The 19,215-nt window shown below is 40.0% G+C and overlaps 1 protein-coding gene across 1 annotated transcript in view; it reads right to left on the minus strand.

Annotated features, from left to right (window-relative positions):
* The window catches only part of NWD2 (NACHT and WD repeat domain containing 2), a 161,271-nt gene that overhangs the window by 63,218 nt on the left and 78,838 nt on the right, over positions 1 to 19,215 (minus strand). Inside the window, exon 3 of the mRNA XM_069494563.1 lies at positions 5,361 to 5,477. Coding sequence (XP_069350664.1) covers positions 5,361 to 5,477 — 117 coding nt within the window. The remainder of the gene's footprint in view (positions 1 to 5,360; positions 5,478 to 19,215) is intronic.

Raw genomic sequence — 19,215 nt, forward strand, 5'->3', positions numbered from 1 at the left:
AGGAGAGCGGAGAGACCAGGGAGGAAGAAGCCGACCCACGTGGGGAAGTTCGAGCGGCATCACTCGGATGAGAGACAAAAGCGGAACGGTTTGTCTTCATCAGTATCAGCTATGACTGGGCTTGTTTTGTCTTTACTCTTCTGCCTAGTGGAGAAACTTAAACTTGCTTAATAATAACAGATTCCCCAGGCCAATCCCTTAAGTTGCCATAGTTCTGGTTTAAAATATAGCCCAGTTGAAAGCGTAGCTCTCTAGGCCTCTTTCTTCCCCCTTTGTGCACACTGGTCTGAAGGGGCTGCTGCCAGGAGCTGTCTGTGGTGGGCACGGGCCTGGCCGCCCTCCGCACCCCCATCCGCCGTGCCACTAACGGCGGGGTGTGTGTGTGTGTGTGTGTGTGTGTGTGCTGGGGGGCAGGGGTGGGGGTGGAAGTCTCCTCTGCCGTCTGCTTACACTCAGGTGAGAATAACAGCGGTACTCCCATTCTTTGGCCTCCGCTGTTGCTTTACCCAATGCTGACAGATCATGTCTGTTTATACGTGTGATCTGGCAGCCTCGATGAGTGTACCAGATGGACGCTGGCTCCTGGAGAGCTCAGGGAGCTGACGGAACATTCTACGGGCAGCATTTCCCTTGTCCTGACCCTAAGGCACGGGAACACCCCTCTAAACATGACGTCACGGAATCTCCTCTCACCTGCCTCCCTCAGTGGTCAGTGGGAGTCTCCTCGGCGCGTGCGCGGTGCCTGGCTCGGCTCTCCCAGGGTAGTCTGCCAATGCTTCCCCGTGAATTTCCACGTCATCCACACCAAGGACTGAGGGACTCTAGTGAGATGTTGTCTGTATCCCCCCGGGCTGCTACACACTTAGGGGCAGACCCCCCCCCCCCAATACTATAGCTAAGCTTTTCAAACTCCAGTTTTTCAAGACAGCAGAGCATAAGTCACCTGCTTTCATCAACTTCTACCAAGAGGCAGACCTTACTCAGAGTCCAGAGTCCAGAGTCAATGCTCAAACTCCACAAGTAATTCTGTGGGGTACTCCAAATTTGGAGGGATGACAAGAAGAAAACTTCCTCTCCCCATAAATACGTACTATGAAGAAGGATGAGGATGCGATAATAGCATTACATGGACTTTTCTCTCTCAAAGAAGATTTTTTATGGACTAGGGGCAGGATAGGTGGGTGGGGAACTTGCTTCTGAACTTTCCATCCTTTCCAAAGACTGAAGCAGTTCTCTTCACTTAAAAGGTGAGAATATGGCGACTTTGGGCTTGACTGTGAGCTATCTCCCTGTTAACTGCAGCTCTGGTCAAAATCCCTCCTTGGGAATAGGTAAATGTTTTACTCAGTAAATTTTAGCAAATTCATATCCAGCAAAGTAATATATATTGTATACATTTTACAAAGTTTATTCATGTAGACATAAGAATGAATTAAAGTCCCTTAATATTTCACTGTCTGAATCACATCTTAATCCTTTTTATTTTTATTTTTTTATACTTTTTAAAATATATTTTTAAAAGGAAAAAAATTCCAAAAGCACATAAATGCCCAATATAAATGAAAACCTTCGATTGTCATTTGGAAATAACTTAAATCACAGTTTAATAATATCAACTGGTTGTGTAGCCCTTACAGTTTACAAAGAACTCATACATACATCATCACATTTGGTCCCAACAAACCTACTGAAACTGATTCACGATTTACTTTTAGTTGACTGTCATCATTTCCCGTCTCTATAGGGGTGATAACTAGGCACAATGAAATTAGTGACTTGCTTCTGTCCGAACCACGGCTCTCCCTGGGCTGTGAAGGGACAGCTCCAGGCTTTTCCCACTGCAGTGGCCTCCCTCCGCGCCTCCCTCCGCGCCTCCCTCCGCTCCTCCCTCTGCGCCTCCCTCCGCACCTGTGCGCAGACGCTGCTCTTCCTCGGTAGAGCTCACGTGTTCTTTACACTGCGTGGCCTGTGCTGATCCTCTGAGAGCAGGACCAGGCACAGGTGCAGGCTCCCTCACTCCAGACCCTCTTCTCTTTGTGACCAAAAACGTGTGCAAAACAGCTGTCCAGGATTAGCAGCACAGCCTGCATGTCAGTAGGACCTCAAGCCATACCCAAATGACAACTTTGAGGAAATGAAGCTGAAAAGAGCCAAGCACGTACACTATTTAAGTCCAAGTTCCCTTGGGTATTTAAAATGAAAGCTTTGTCTGGTCCTGAATTTATTTGTATCTAATATAAAGGCTAATATCTGTGAAGGCTTTGAAGATATAAAAACTTTTTTTTTTTTTTTTTTTTTTCAGCAATGGTAAATTTTCTTGCCAAAGACTTCGGCATTAGGGAAGTAACAAGCCGAGCTTTGCGTCCCACAGGAGTCACCGCAAGTTTTAGAATTATCACAAGGGAGCACTGGGCAAGGGAAACGGAGCTCAAAAGTGATACCCACCCACCCATCGTTACCATAGTTACAACAGGAAAGGCTGAAAGAGATGTACTTTTCCCTACAAACAGCGAGATGAGCCTTGTGTGATTTAGGATCACTGGGGTGAATAATCCTAGCTTTATCTGCAAGGTTTTATCATGATTTAAACATGTAACGGGAACAGAAGGAGGGATAAATGATTTGTTTATGCTCAATAAAGATGTTGCTGGTGTTTTATTAGTTAACCTTTACTCACAGAACCTGAGCAAAGTCTTGAAATTATTCTTCTAACAGCAAATTGCTGGAATTGACAGCCATGACTAAAGTCAGTTAGTTTAGTTATGACACTCTCCAGGGCTTATTGTACAGGGAGAATGTCTCTCTCATCCCTGAGTTTCTGAGGCTGGAGCAGGACAGAGCTATGGAGGTCACAGCAGCTGAGATTCCCAGGGCATACCCATAGTGTCTCATGCTTCCCAAGTCTGTCTTTCTAAGCCTGATGGAATCTGGCCTAACCTGTCTTCCAATACTGCAATCTCTTCTACGGCGCCCTTGCCAGAGTCGTTTGTGCTCTTTGATTACAGTTTTGTTGGTGATGTACTCATTACAATTTGAACCTGGTGATTTCATCTCTAGACAGCATTGGTAGATAATAATCATGCCAATAACAAACAACTAACACTTACTGTGGGTTACTATATTCGAGACACTATAAAGGTACCCCATCATTTCATTTAATCCTCAGAAGAAAGACCCCATAAGGTAGATACATATTATCACCTCCATTTACAGATAATGAATCTAAGGCTTAGAACAGTGCCGGAGATCCTCCAGTGCCACCCAGCTATGAAATGTCAGAGTCAGAACCCAGGGACAGTTGATGCCAAAACCTGAAAGAAAGCTACATTCTCCAACTCCTACACCCAGAGCTGGAATCTGCTTCCTAGTTCTCTCCCCTGAGGACCCAGGAAAAAGTCTTAATTCCTTTCCCACTGCTCACTCGTCAGATATTTAACGTGGCTCTCAAGTCTTTTTTTTTTTTTTTTTTGCATTCTGTTCAGACTGCAGGATGCTGTTTTTAGTTGTTTATTCCCCAAACCCCATACATCATATATTGGCTTGTCATAGCAGCTCTCTAAACGTCTGCTCGCTCTACCTCCCATCCTGCACCCAGCAGCCGAAGTAGCCCTTAAAATATAAGTTTGCTTGAAACACTCTGGCTTCTCCTGTCACTCAGAGCAAAAGTGAAATATCTATCTTTACAGTCAACTTCAAGATTATAAAACTGTCTTAATAAAATTATCTTTTCAAAATTGATGGTTCCCAATTTTGTTGAGCCACAACAATATTCTTCTTTCTCCTAAAAATACTAAGATTACAAGTACCCCATGATATGGTCCACACCCCCATATCCTCCCACTTTGCTCATACTTGCTCTGGGCACACTGGCCGGCTTGCTGTTCTCTGAACATGCCCAACCCCTCTTTCTGGAATGTTCTGACCTGCAATATTCACCTGGTTCTTTCCCAACCATCTTCCCATCTCCCCTCCAAAGTCAGCCTATCCGTGGGGCCTTCTCCAGCTACTCCATTTAAAAGCCAGTCTCTCCCCTCGTCGGTATTCCCTCTCCTCTTCCTGTCTGTATTTTTCTCCATAGCACTTATCACCAACTAACTTACTTTTATTTTACTTAGTTCTTTGTTGTTTTGCTTGCCCTCTCCTTCTTCCACCCACAGAAGAATGCAAGCTCCATCAGGATAAGGAATTTTATCTTCTTGGTTCAATTCTAAGGTTGAATCGTAAGAAACTGGCCCACAAAGTGACAATTTCATATGGGTCAACCTGCCATACCCCCATCACTAAGAACCGTTCCTGGCACAGAGTAGCACTCAATCAGTAGTTGGTGAATAAAATAATTTATCCATATACAGAATACTAAAAATATTATATTATAGAGCCCTTATACACTTTATCATCCTTGGTCAGAACTTTACTATCAGCTGGTCAGATTTCTGATATCATCTCTGTAGGTCTGCCTAATCCTAGGTGGGGTAGAACATAGATGGATATGCAAACAAATATTAAAAACCTTTTTATCAATATATTGAGCCTAGCTTTTAATGGTATGATATGATATTTTCTTCATAGCATTAACTGGTGATTTTAACACTCATCTGTCAGCCCGAGAGCATCCTGTGTTCAAAGTGGCAACTTCCCTACCAACTGGTAGGGTCTGTTTGGAGTGAAGATAAGTCTATTTAATTTAAGCTGAATTAAAGCAGTGATTTTACACAATCACCTGCTACAGAATGACCTACTTATCTTACTACCACTGTGCTTACACAGAGGAGTGGGTATTTTTTAGAAAATAATGACAAACTAATAATAATGTTTCACTTGAAAAATCTCGGTTGATTTGTAGCATATAATGAGCTTCTAGCTGAAAATCACCGCAGAAATAAACTTTTTCACGGGGCGCCATTTTCTACTGGCAGATTTGACATAATATACTTGGTTTACTGTAACAGTGTTTCAGCTACTGTCTTAAAAAATGTAAGAAATTCTAATGTTGAGAAATAGAAATACTATGATGGAATACATTACACAATAGGATGAGAAAAACTAGGGTAATTACCGTAGGACTGAAACAGTAAGCCTCATTAAATCAGAAGATGTTGTAGAAATTATTGTCAAACCCAAGTCATCCCTTCGATTACCATTTCAAATTATTCACCGCTAATTTGCAGCACTTCTTATGAAAAGCTGAAGAAGTTTTTGTTCTCACACATCGAGGGCAAGGAGACAGCTTAAAATTTTTAAATAGATATAAGAAAGTCTTTCCCTCCCCCATTTTAAAAGCCCCTTAAGTACCAAAAGTTAGCAAAGAATTCTCACATTCATGTACAATTTAATATAAAGCATTAGTTTTTTATACCCACAACAAAACATGGACCTGCAGAAGTTTTCAAGCAGTCCTCCAGCAGCTTCATTCGGGTCTTCTGGAGCTCTGGGTTGTCCCAGTCATCTTCCTCAATTCCCCAGTACAGATCTATCACCTGGGAACAAACGGATGAGGCAGCATGAATTGACCTGTGGGCTTTCTTGTTATTCTTGATGTCAAGCTAATGTGACTTAACTTTTCTCTTTGTAGCATGTTTTCCCTTAAGAGGAAAAATGACTTTTCTTTTTGAGACAGAGTGTCACTCTGTCACCCAGGCTGGGGTACAGTGGCACCATCATAGCTCACTGCAGCCTCGAACTCCTGGGCTCAAGTGATCCTCTTGCCTCAGTTTCCAGAGTAGCTGGGACTACAGGCATGTGCCGCCACACCTGGCTAATTTTATCTTTTGTGGAGACAGGGTCTCACTGTTGCCCTGGTCTCAAGCAGTCCTCCCGCCTTGGCCTCCCAAAGTGCTGGGATTACAGGTGTGAGCCACCTCGCCCAGCTCAGAAAATGATTTTTAAGATCCATATAAAGAGATACTTTTTATTCCATGATGGGTGAGGAATGAACATTATAATTTCTTATTTTGCTTCTGATTATACTGTTGACATGGTCCCAGAGATAATGAAATGCTAAATGTCAAAGGCTTTGGAGTGTAGGCTTTCATGATACTGAAATGATAATAAAATTTTTAAAAATGTTTGAAAGCAGCTTGGATAAGGTTACTGCATTATTTGAGACAATTAAATGACAGTGTATAATGTTACTATATGCTTTAATATGAGCAGGGAAAACCATAATGAGAATTACCATATACTGGTCTGAAGTTAAACAGCTACATTTCTTAAAAAAAAAACAGAAACAAAAAACCCAAACCCTGTTATTACCATGTTTTATCCCATGGGAATAGATATTTTGTTTATGTCTGTTTTATCTGTAAGCAGCCTGGCTTTTATCAATATATATGTATCTGAAAAGCAAGTATTGAGAAACAACGAAAGGTATGCCTTACGGAGAAGTGAGGATAATAGGATCCTCTATATTTCTACTTCAAAGACTACTAGGGAAGATTCTGCAAGTCTGTAAAAACTTTTCCAAGTGCTCTCTTTGAAAATTGCTATGGGGAGCAGCATTGGTTGCATTTCCTCCACTCAGCTGCTATCTGCATAAGGTAAATGTATCCAACTGCAGCTTTGAAGATTTCTTTTCCTTTCCTTGTTTCCTACAAGCAGAAACAAGAACCACCCTCCTCACTGGCTGCTTGCGTGGCATTCAGTGAAACGGAAGCTCGGAGAATGGGTCCTCCCTTGAGGCCCAAGCAGATCCCAGGGACTTTGAATGCTTCTTGTTTCTTGGCTGTGGTTCCCACAGGAATGTGTTTGTGCCAGATCTTTCTCTACCTGCATTTGAGTTTTTAGAAGGCCAATAGATATATGACAGCTTCTTTCAAAAATATTCCCATGTCATGTGTTATCATTTCAAATTATTCACTATTAATTTGCAGCATTTCTTATGGAAAGCTGATGAAATTCTTGTTCTCACACATACTGGGGCAAGGAGACCATTTAAAATTTTATGAAATTTTAGTTTTATGAAAATTTTATGAGAAGATCAGCATTGATTTTAGGGCCCTTTTCTCTAATCTACCTTATAAAGTTTAATCACACAATGCTATGGCGGAGGGTATCGAAGATCCCAGAGAGCCTGGGATTCACTGGGCTTTACATGGAGGTGTGAGCCCCACATCAAGGTCAGTGCCAAGTACGGCAGGACCTCACGTCCTCTCTGACACTTTTTGGATACATGCTTCTGGCACAGAAGGAGAGCTAGTTGCAGGGCAGGTTCTTCTCCCTGACCTCTGTCTGGTTTGTCCACGGAGGAGGCCATATAGCAATTTGGGAAAACTAGATGCTTGAAGCCAACCGAATGTTAAAAACACCTCGGCTTGTTTAGAGGTAGGCACTGGACTCCAACTTACTCTTATTTGCTGGTTCTCTTTTGACTGGGTTGAGGCCAGAGCACCACAAAGCCTCTTAGTCCCAGATCATTATGGGGCTACCAACAGGGATCACATTCCACTTTCGTATGATTTAGAGAAGGGCCTCTCTCTTTTTCTAGTTACCAGAAAATTGTTATACTGAAATCATTAGAACAAGACATTTTTGGTCATCTGCCCAAATAACCATCCAAATAAACACTCAAATTCACTGTAATGTGTATGGTACCCCTTAGTTGTGCCATGCACAATCTAAAAAACTGTGAATAGAACCTTGTCTTCATTTTTTGACTGACATTGGATGTAGCTGAGGAAGGTCTTATTTAGAACAAATGAAAAGAAATAGTAAAAACGAAGGTTAAGATAACAAAAGCCATAAATATATACTTGCTCTTCTCTTGTCTTCTTTAAAAGACATAAAATTATATAAAGTAATATTAGTATGCCACGGGATCTATAAAACATATAGATGCAACATGTATAACAATAATGGTACAAAAGGGGGGGAAGGGAATAGAGCTATAGAAGAGTAATCTTTCTAGAGCTCACTAAATTTAGTATAAATTATAGATTCTGATAAATTAAGATGTATATGCCTTAAAATAATGACTAACAAAATAACTAAAAAATACAGTGAAAAAGTCATTAAAGGATGTAAAATGTTACACTGAAATTATTCACTTAATGTCAAAACAAGTACAAGAAGAGGAATAGAGGAATACAAAAGAGAGTAGATATAGAAAAAAAAGTAAAATGTCAGATGTAAATCCAATGTATCAATACCACCCTTAAATGTGAATGAATTAAACAATCAAAGGTAGAGATTGTCAGATTAACTAAAAACAATACCCAACTATATTCTGTCTACAGGAGACCATTTTAGATTGAAATGTATAAATGTTGAAAGAGAAAGGTATATCGTGCAAACAGCAACCGGTTGTAAGCAAGCTGGAGTGGCTATACTATGATCAGACAAAATAGATTATAAAACATAAAATCTAACTAGAAATAAAGAAGGATATTTTATAATGACAAAAGGGTCAATCCATCAGGAATATATAACAATTATAAATGTATATATATTTAACAACAAAGTCCCAAAATATATGAAGCACAAACTGGGAGAAATAGACAAGTCAACATAATAGTTGGAAACTTAAATATTCTACTTTCAATAAAGGGAAGAACTACTGGGAAGAAGAAAAATTAAGAGTTCGACAATACTATAAACCAACTAGAACATATACCTATGAAATAATCTACCCAGCCACAGCAGAATTTATGTTTTTCTCAAGTACACATAGAACATTCTCCAGAATGGAACATATATTAGTTGATAAAACAACCCTCATTAAATTTAAATGGATTTAAATAACATAAAGTATGTTCTTTGAACACAAAGGAATGAAATTAGAAATCAATAATACAAAGAAATTTGGGAAATTCACAGATTTGTAAAAACCAACACACACCCAAATAATCAATGGGTCAAAAAAGTAATCACAAGGGAAATAAAAAAGGTATTTTAGGATGAATGAAAATAAAGACATAACATACCAAAACTTACAGGATGCAGATAAAGCAGTACTGAGAGGAAAATTATAGCTGTAAACTATAATTAGCTGTAAAAGCTTTATTAAAAAAGAAGAAAGATCTCAAATCAATAACATAAATGTCTACCTTAAGACACTAAAAGGAGAAGAGCAAGCAAGGCCAAACTAAGCAGAAGGAAGGAAATAAGAGATTACAGTAGAAACAAATAAAACTTAAATGTGACAAAACACAAAATCAAATACAATGTTATGTTACTTAAGAGAGAAGAATTTATTTCAAAGAGGTGAATTAATTGACACAAACTAAGAAATCTAGAAATAATGCTTTCCTGGCCAATTAGGAATGTCTGGCTTATTCAATTAAAAAAATTTTCTCATTTTTGCTTCAAAAAAAAGAAATTAATAAAACAGAATAGAAAAGCAATAAAGAAAATCAACAAAACAAAAAAATTGTTTCTTTGAAAAGATCAACACAACGAACAAAACTTTAGTTGGATTGACAATAAAAATAAAGGGAGAAGACTCAAGTCAAAAAAATCAGGAGTGAAAGAAATGCTATTATTATCAGCCTTATAGAAATAATGATTCTAAGAGTACATATTATGAACAACTGTGTGTCAGTGAATTAGATAAGTTAGATGAAATGGACAAACTCCTAGAGACACAAATCAGCAAAACTGACTCAAGACAAGATAGACAACGTGAAGATAACTTTAACAAGTGAAGAGATTAAATGAAAAACCCAAAACTATGCTGGTAATTTCTAAGAAACATTTTAAAAAGAATTAATGCCAATTCTCTTAATAAACTTTTTCAAAAATTAGAAGAGAAGTTCCCTTCCAAACTTACTTATGAGACCAGTATGACTGGCAACAAAACCAAACAAAAACAACTCAAGAAAACTACACATCAATATTTCTTATGAATATAAGGCAAACATCCTCAACAAAATACTAGGAAACCTAATCCAGGTGCATACGAAAAGGGTTATACAACATAACAAAGTGGGATTTATACGGAATGCAAGATTGCCTAGGCATCAGAACATCAAGTAATGTAATACACTATATTAATAGAATAAGAGACAAAAACCACATGATCATCTCAATAGACAAAAATTTTTACAAAATTCAACACCCTTTCTACCCTTTTTAACATTGTGATAAAAACACTCAATAAATTAGGAATAGAAACAAAATTCCTCAACCTGATAAAGGAAACTTATGAAAAACCCACAGCTAACTAATATTCTTAATGGAGAAAAACTGAAGGCTTTCCCCTTAGGATTAGGAAAAGAAAAAGATGCCCATTCTCATCACTTCTATTCAACACTGTACTGGAGGTTCTAGCCAGGGAAATCAGTCAAGAAAAACAAAATGCATCCATATGCCATGATCTGGTATACTGAAATCCTAAGGAATCCAATAAAGAAACAGAACTAATTAATGAATTGAACAAGGTTGTAGGACATAAGATCCCTATACCCCCCCCAAGAAAAAAGAAAAGAAAAAAAGAAAAAAAAAAACCACTGTATTTTTCTATGCTAGCTATGAACAATCTATGATAAAATTCAAGAAACAATTACATTTAAAAGAGCATCAGAAAGAAGAAATAGGAATTAGGAATGAATTTAAGAAAAGAAATGCAAAATTTATACTCTGAAATCCACAAAAAATTGTTGAAATAAATTAAAGAAGATCTAAATAAGTTTAAAGACTGTCCATATTCATGGATTGGGAGACGTGATATTGTTGAGATGGCAATATCCCTCAAATTAATATACAGATTAAATGCCATCACTATAAAATTCCCAGCTGGTTTATTTGCAGAAATTGACAAGCTAATCCTAAAATTCATATGGAAATTCAAGAGACCCAAGATATCCAAAACAATCTTGTAAAAGAAGAACAAAGTTGGAGAACTTACACTTCCAGATTTCAAACTTACTACAAAGCTACAAAAATTAAGACAGTATGGTGCTGGCATAAGGACAGACATACCAATCAATGGAATAAAATAGAGAATACAGAAATAAATCCTCACACTTAAGGTCAACTGATTTTCAACAAGGGTGCCAAGACAATTCAAGGAAGAATGCAAAGCTTTTTCAATAAATGGTGTTGAGAACTGGATATTCACACAAAAAGAATGAAGCTTAACCCCTACCTCACACCATATAAAAGTTAAAATAAATCAGACATAAATTCAAGAGCTAAAACTATAAAATGCTTAAGAGAAAACACAGGAATAAATCTTTGTGACCTTGCATTTGACCATAGTTTCTTAGGTATGACACTAAAAATACAAATCACCAAAGAAAAAATATATTAGAGACTTCCTCAAAATTAGAAAGAAAATTGTGCTTTAAAGGACACTACCAAGACAATGAAAACTGTAAACACAGAATAGAAGGAAATACTTGCAAATCATATATTTGTATGGATTTTTATCTAGAATGTATAAGGAACTCCTACAACTCTATAATAAAAGGACAAATAACTCAATTTAAAATGGGCAAAAGGGCTGAGTAGACACTTCCCCACAGAATATATATAAATTTCCAACATATGAAAAGATGCTCAAAATTATTAGTTATCAGGGAAATAAAAATCAAAACTATAATGAGATAACACTTCACAGGATGGCTATACTAAAAAACACTGATAGTAAGTGTTGGCAAGAATGTAGAGAAACTGGAACCCTCATTCATCGCTAATGGAAATATAAAATGGTTCAGCCATGCTGGAAACAGTCTGGTAGTTTCTCAAATGGTTAGAAAGAGTTACCACATGACCCAGCAATTCTACCCTGGGTATATACCCAAGAGAAATGAAAACGTTCACACAAAAGCTTGCACATGAATGCTCACAGTAGCATTATTCATAACAGCCAAAAAGCAGAAACAATCCAAATACCTATCAGGTGACTGATGGATAAATAAATATGGTATATGCACATAATATTAATAGAACACTGCTCAGCAATAACAAGTAATGCAATGAAATACTGGTACATGCTACAACATGGATGAACTGTGAAAGCATCATGCTACATGAAAGAAGGCAGTCACAAAAGACTGCATATTGTATGATTCCATTTATATGAAATGTCCAGAATAGGCAAATATATGGAGACAAAAAGTAGGTTGCGCAGGCTGGTAGGGAGGGGAATGGGGTGATGGGGGAGGGATGGTTAAAGGGCACAGGGCTTCTTTTTGGGGTGATAAAAATGTTCTAAAATTGATTTTCTGAACTGTTACGTAACTGTGAATATACTAAAAACCATTGTATCATACACTTTAAATGGGTGAGTTTTACAGTATGTAAACTGAATAAATCAGTTTTAAAAATAACACACATCTATTTGTCCTGCAATTTTCTACAGCTCTTATATCCCCTGCTTATAGTGTAGCTGAGTGCAAGAATGTTTAAGTCAGGTGCAAGATGTCACCAAGTATGGAGCAAATGACCAGAATAAAAATGTCAAAACAGGGCTTTCATTTATTTATTTTTACTATTTTATTCACTTCAGAAGCCAAAATATCATGATATATTTGCCACTTAAGAAGGTCTTTTCTAATAGCTTTTGCATCTGTTACATCCTTCCGCTCTGGCCACAATGTCCTCGCCCAGGCCTTCATCGCTCCATGTCTTCTTATTTCAGTAGCTTTGTTAAATACTCTCCTGCCTCCAGCTTTCCTCCCTTAAACTGTTCTTTCACATATGTATTTATGGGTAGAAAATGGTAAAAAAAGATAAAACCAAGCAACCATGAAGACAGAGAGGAAATAAATAAATGAAACATCCAACTTGTACAATAAAAAACCAACATTTTGGGCAGACAGATACACCATATATCTGCATGATCAATAATTGGCGAAAACTCTTGGAACCTAAAGTGCTCAACAAGACAAGATTTATTATATACTTTAAAAAATTAAGTTTAGCTTTTAGCCTAATGTCCAGGGACTGCCGCTGCTAGAATCTAATTTACTATTTATTGGAATACTAACTTGTTGACAGCACATTTATGTGCTTTACTTATTTCATCATTTAAGTATAAAAGCTCAGGGAAGTAATTTGATTACATCTTTTTTTTACTTAAAACCACCTCACTTGTTTTAAAAAATTCTTAGGGAAGCTAATTTATCATGCTTATTATAATGTATTTAATGGTCTAAAAATAAAAAGTCAGCAAATAATCCCTAATAAATCTTATATCTTAAAATCAGATGTTGTCATTTAAATATCAAGATTACCTAATAGTAAAGCAACCTGTAAGAAACAAATGATAGCCTAATGCTTTATTTTAAAAAAAGAGTTCAATCTGAATTTATAATGGCCTCATACTATCATTTCTACAGAAAGAGCCTTAGAACTTAAATATTTTCCAAAATATTTTCCTTCTCAATTTTTTCATACCATACCATTGGACACTATCTGAATACAAAACAGAAATGTAGCTGCAGAGATAATATGACTGATTTTTTTTTTTTAAACACACCCAGTACTGAAATGAAGGCTGCTCTTCAAAAAGTTATTACAGTGGGAGGCCACACCCTCATTGCAGTGATGATTCTGCCACTGCTCGGGGCATTTCCTCTTTAGGAATAATCTCATTTTGTAGGGAAAAAATCTTGTCGTTTTATAGTTGAAGTTTTGATTAAAAATGGCATTTCTCCAGCCTTACTGGCCTTTACACATATAGGACGTGGCTTTTAAAAAACCTTTACCTGTTTCAAGCAAATAAAAATCTATTCTTAAATGGATTAACATCTGCCACCGCTAAAAATATTCAAAGGAACACAGAGAAGATTCAGCAAGTTTTGAACAGAGACTTTATTGTGCTAAGGACACAGCTCTCTAAGGCCAATACAGTGGTGAAACAGCACTCATTTGAATTCCTTTTAGTATTTGTCTCCCATTTCTAAAATGTTCATCTCACTGAGGAAGGTTAGCAAACAAGAGTCTTCAAACTCAGACTGGCTTTATTAGATGCCGTTTACCACTGACGATTACGGTTTACACATGCGGTAGAGCTCTCTCTCCGGTTAGCATGCCTTGCCTCATCTGCACGGGTCACAAGAAAGCGCCAGGTCCACAACATCGAGGGCTACACTGTTGCTAGAACTATTCAGAATACTGAGTTTACGTCTCCAGCATTTATTCTCTTGGTCATAAAATATATGACAGAGATATATGGGAGCATGACTAAAACAGGCAATTTTAGGAAAAGCAGGTCCTAAAATCAAGCCCAGGAAGGAATGGCTGGCCCCAGGAGTCATGTCCAATCACCAGGAAGAGATTCCAACAATCGGAGGCTGGGTGATGTGTCACCCAAAGCTTCATGAAGACAACTGCCTGCCTAGACCTGCTGCCCCTGTGTCTCGAGAGATTTAGCCTTGGGCAGTCCTAACAATTACAATGCGATGGTAAGGAAGCGCTCCATGCTCACCCATCAACTAAGGCAGGACCTCTGACTATCAAGGCTTAACGCACATAGAGGCAGAGAAGGGACCAGGAATTCTGAGGGGCAGAGGAGAAGCGACAAGACGGAAGCTGCTGGGCGTCTGGGCTGGAAAAGTTCCCTGCATAAGGGAACCAGGCTGCCGGGGTGGCGGGGGACCAGCTCCCTTCGGTGGCAGGACACGTGACCACAAAGAATGCCTTTGAGTGAAAAACCCAAAGTTGGCTCTCTGCCTGCGGGTCACCGGGATTTTGGCAACCACTGTGTCTGAGTGACGCTGTGAGTGGACATGCACCTGCATTGCCACTGCAGCTCCCTAAATTATCTCCCTGCGTACCTTCCCGCTCCCTCTGACCCGTTACCCACACTGCAGGCAGAAACACCCTTTCAAAAATGTAAATCTGATCACCAGAGCTAAGATTTTTTCTTTTACTTGGTCAGATACTATATAAAGCAACTTGTTTACTCCTTAAACAAACTTATGAAGTAGACAGAACTATTATCCCTGTTTTACAGATGAAAATCGGCAGCCCAGAGAAGTTAAGTAACTTGCCCAAAGTCACACAGGAAGCAAGTAGTGGAGGTAGAATTTGAACGTGGGCTTTTTACACTATTTTACAACACCTTCCATGCTTCAGCTTCCTGTCATCTGGAAGATAATATCTAGAATCCATGACCTCATTCACGAGCTGGGTTCCTACACAGTCTGGTCCCTGCCTACTTGCCAACCTCATTTCATATCATGTTCTCCCTTATTGTTCATGCTCTGGCTATACATACAGGCTTTCACACATGTGTGTATATGCATAGCATGTATGTGTATGTAAACACACATTTATACATGCACACATTTACATATATACATAAACTTATATTTACGTATCTGTACATACACACAGATGGTCCTCGGTTTACAATGGGGTTATATCCTGATAAGCTCATCGTAAGTTGAAAATATCAGAAGTTGAACATGCATTTAATACACCTAACCTACCAAAGATCACAGCTTAGCCTAGCTAACCTCGAATGTGCTCAGAACACTTACATTAGCCCACAGTTGGGCAAAATTATCTAACACAAAGCTTATTTTATAATAAAGTGTTGACTATCTCATGTAATTTATTGAATACTGAAAGTAGAAAACAGCATGGTTGTACGGGTACTCAGAGTGCGGTTTCTATGAATGTGTGTCGCTTTGCGTCATCACAATGTCAGAAAACCATACTAAGTCGGCAGCTGTCTGTCTAAATCCCCATGTGGCGTGAGCAAGAGGCTGGACGGCGCAGTGAGTAAGAGCATGGACACTCGGGCTCAGCTGCCCTCGTCCACATCCTGACCCTGCCACTTACTCATTCGGGATCTTCAGCAGTTATTTACTTCTGTATTTCTAAGTTTCCTCACCTAATAAAAAGAGGAAGATGAAATTTATCTCCTAGGCTTATAGCAAGGATTAAATAAGTTAATGTGTACACAGCACTAAGAATAAGTGCCTGGCAGGTGGTAAGGTTCTCTACCAAATTTGCCTATAAAATACATTTCCTCTGCCTGGAATATTCTTTTTAACCTGGTCACCTCCCTGCACCCCTCCTCCAGGGTTCAGCTTAGACATCAGTTCCTCCGCTGGCTTCCGCCTGCCCCATCATACGTGTCCACAGCACGCGGCACACGCTGGGCAGCAGGCATCACCCTGGGCACTGTGGTTCACGGCTACCTGCTCTGTGAGACTGTAACCTCCATGAGGGCCGCGACTCTGTTTTCAACACTGTGGCATCCACTGCACTCACAACTCTGCCTGGTGCTGAGTAGATGCTCAGTAAATGTCTGTGAATGATGAGTGAAGCTCAGGGGACGGAGCACCTAAATCTGCCCCTGGGGATCTGGGGTAAATGCCAGTGAGGAGGTAACATACGAGTCTAGACTTGAAGGATAGGCACATGGCGGACTGCTCTTCAGAGAGGGTAGGAGGCCTTTTTGAATACACAGAACAGCTCTGCAAAGACAGAAACGTGACGTGGCCTGCCCATGTAGAAACACTGAGGTCATAGTAGCATAAATTTTGGAAGCTAAAAGGAACCTTAAAGATCAGGTACAAGAAACACTTTATAGATGAGAAAATGGAAGTTAAGCTACTTTTTCAAGGGACTATATCTAATTATTGACAAAACAGACCTCGAAAATGAGTGCTCTTTTTACTATATGAAGACTTGTTAAATGGTCCCCCCCTCCCTCCTAGAAGAAATAAAAGACGAGGATGGAAAGAAATAGCTACCCTGTGTTCAGAATTTGAATAAGGCTTCATGGTGACTGTACTCAATTGGGATGCTTAAATGTCACCTGCAAATGGGGAACAATCTCTCCCAGTCTGTTTATTAAAGGACTAATCCTCTTGGGTGATTTTCACTGTTGGTGTAATCAGACAGCCACAATTTAGCAGAAATAAATGGTCAGCAAAGTATAGCTCCTCCAGCAAATTCTGGAGCTTCCCACAATGTCACTGCTCTATATTTAGGAGAAACATTAGGTAGAAGATTGTCTCTGAGTACAAAGCAAAGGAGGAACAATAATACTGCCTCTGGAAATCAGGCATGCGCACTCCAGAAGGGCCATCCCACGCTGCCAAAATGGTCGGCCAATACCTACAAGTAAGCGGGAGTCACGAAGGTCAACCGTGACGTAATACTTTCCTTTCCTTCTGTCTCTCATCATCTTTGTTTATCTCCCCCCCCCCCACCTTTTTATAAACTGGCTCACTCACACGGATGGGAGAAGGAGGATGCAATATGCTTACAGTCCTCATGGGGAGTGTCAACTTGGTAAGGCCTGTCCAGGCTTTGATGGACAGGACAGAAATGTGAAGAGACCGGAACAGGATGGAGCTCCGGCCCTGTGAAATGATGTGCGACATTCACTGCAGAGAGAAGCATCCATTTGATCCAGAGGAAACAGAAAAGAGGCGATTCGTCAGTCAACGTGGAGAAAAGACCAAGGGCGTCACAACAAATCTTGTCAACTATAAAGCCAGTGACATATTTTGATAATGCAGGGGGGTGAGATCATTTTGAGATTCCCAACCAGGCAGACTGTTGGGAGGGAAAAAAAAGTGCCCAGAGAAGGAGACCGGGCTGGACAGAACAGGACGGCTGTGGAGTGAGAGGAAATGGGGGAAGGAAAGCAGGGAGGTACGACTGATGACGCACCTGCAGTGTGACAGCAAGGAATTGCTCCGTTCAGGAATTACTGGTAAGGCCAAGCTCATATGAGACCCACAAAATTTAACTTAACCTACAACTTTGATGTGCACAGAGAATGCAGCTTCTCCATTTTGTCGAACACTAGTTTGGGCTTCCTGCCCAAGTCTCCATCCTGTGGTTAGTGGGATAAAGTGAACTTTCAGTTCTATCCCATTTAACCCATATTTCAAAACCTGGTGTTTTCAAGAAGCCTCTATTTTGTGCTCATTTGCTCTTGGATCAAGATGCTGAGGTTCGAAAGGCTTGGCTTCCCCATTCCCCATTCCCCAGGAGGCGCCCGCTGGCCACCTGGCTGCCGGAAGTCAGCTGGGACTGGGGCGGGTGGAACCTGCGGACTAGCCTTTGCCTCGCAGCTTGGCCAGAGACTGGTGTCGCTTTGCAGCCGCCCAGGCCAACCTCGCTGCCCAGGCTCCTTCCAGCTGATTCACCCCAGGCCTGTGTGCGGTCCCTTCTGCCTGCCATGGGGACTGGCAGTGGCTCCCAATTGAGTGTATGTGACACACGATAACAAAGTTAGACCTCATGGTCTCTGGCGGCCACGACTATGACGTGGCCACGCGTGCCCAGGCTGCAGGGAAGCTGGAGGGCTGTTGAAAGGCAATCTATTTCTGGAGTCCTACGTAGAGAGTAGAGACAGGCTCTGCTCAGAAAAAGGGAATGGAGAAACAAGTCTGCTGACCTCTGCCTCCCTCCACCACTCACCTAGAGACAGCAAAGCGTAGGGCCTGGCTCTGGCGTGTTGACAAGCTGGACCCTTTTCCCTACATAGTAGATCTCCACGGGCAGAGTCCCACAGGACTGGTTAATGCACCAAAGACACGATTAAAAGAATTTAAGGAAATCTTCTCTCAAGCCATAGCCTCACCTGCCAGGTTTTTGTCTTGCTGCATAATCCTTTTTCATATGTGAGGCAATCAGTGCCTATTTCCTGAATATCTTTTCCCATTCACACTCCTTCTGTACCATACACCAAGCACTCATCAGACCACTCATTTCAACAAGCCTTGGAAGCACCACAACAAAGAGCTTTTACTAGACTTAGAAAGAAAAAAAGATATATATACATGAATAATTGCATTATGCTAGGTTCTTGATCAGGAGAAAATACTATTAAGGTGAAGACAGAAGGAAGATAACATTGGTTGAATATCTTCCTGTGCCAGGCACTTTGTGTTGTCGCACTGACTTCCGACGGCGTTCCTGGAAGATGATCACTACCCCTTCCACTGTACAGAGGAGTCGTCGGTGTCGAGGCGCCAAGCAATGTGCCCAGAGTCACAGGACTGGTTATCTGCAGACACAGGATGTGAACCCTAGTCTTTCCAACAGAAAAATTCTTGCCATTACCCTATTCCCCATAAGTGACATAACACACTGCATTTTACTGAATCTAAAATATTATCAGGTGCAGGCTGCTCCGATATTGTACACACCACTAAAGAGGAAAGGCACTGCCGATTTCATGATGACACACGACTTATTTGTAAGATGAATCCTGAATTCTAAGACATAAAAAATGTGAGGAAACTCACGCATCTCTCAGAATCAATGGAATCTGTTAAATACTGTTTAAGGAAGATTGTT

Source organism: Eulemur rufifrons, chromosome 19 (assembly GCF_041146395.1).
Source record: "Eulemur rufifrons isolate Redbay chromosome 19, OSU_ERuf_1, whole genome shotgun sequence".
In the NCBI taxonomy this organism is placed as follows: domain Eukaryota; kingdom Metazoa; phylum Chordata; class Mammalia; order Primates; family Lemuridae; genus Eulemur; species Eulemur rufifrons.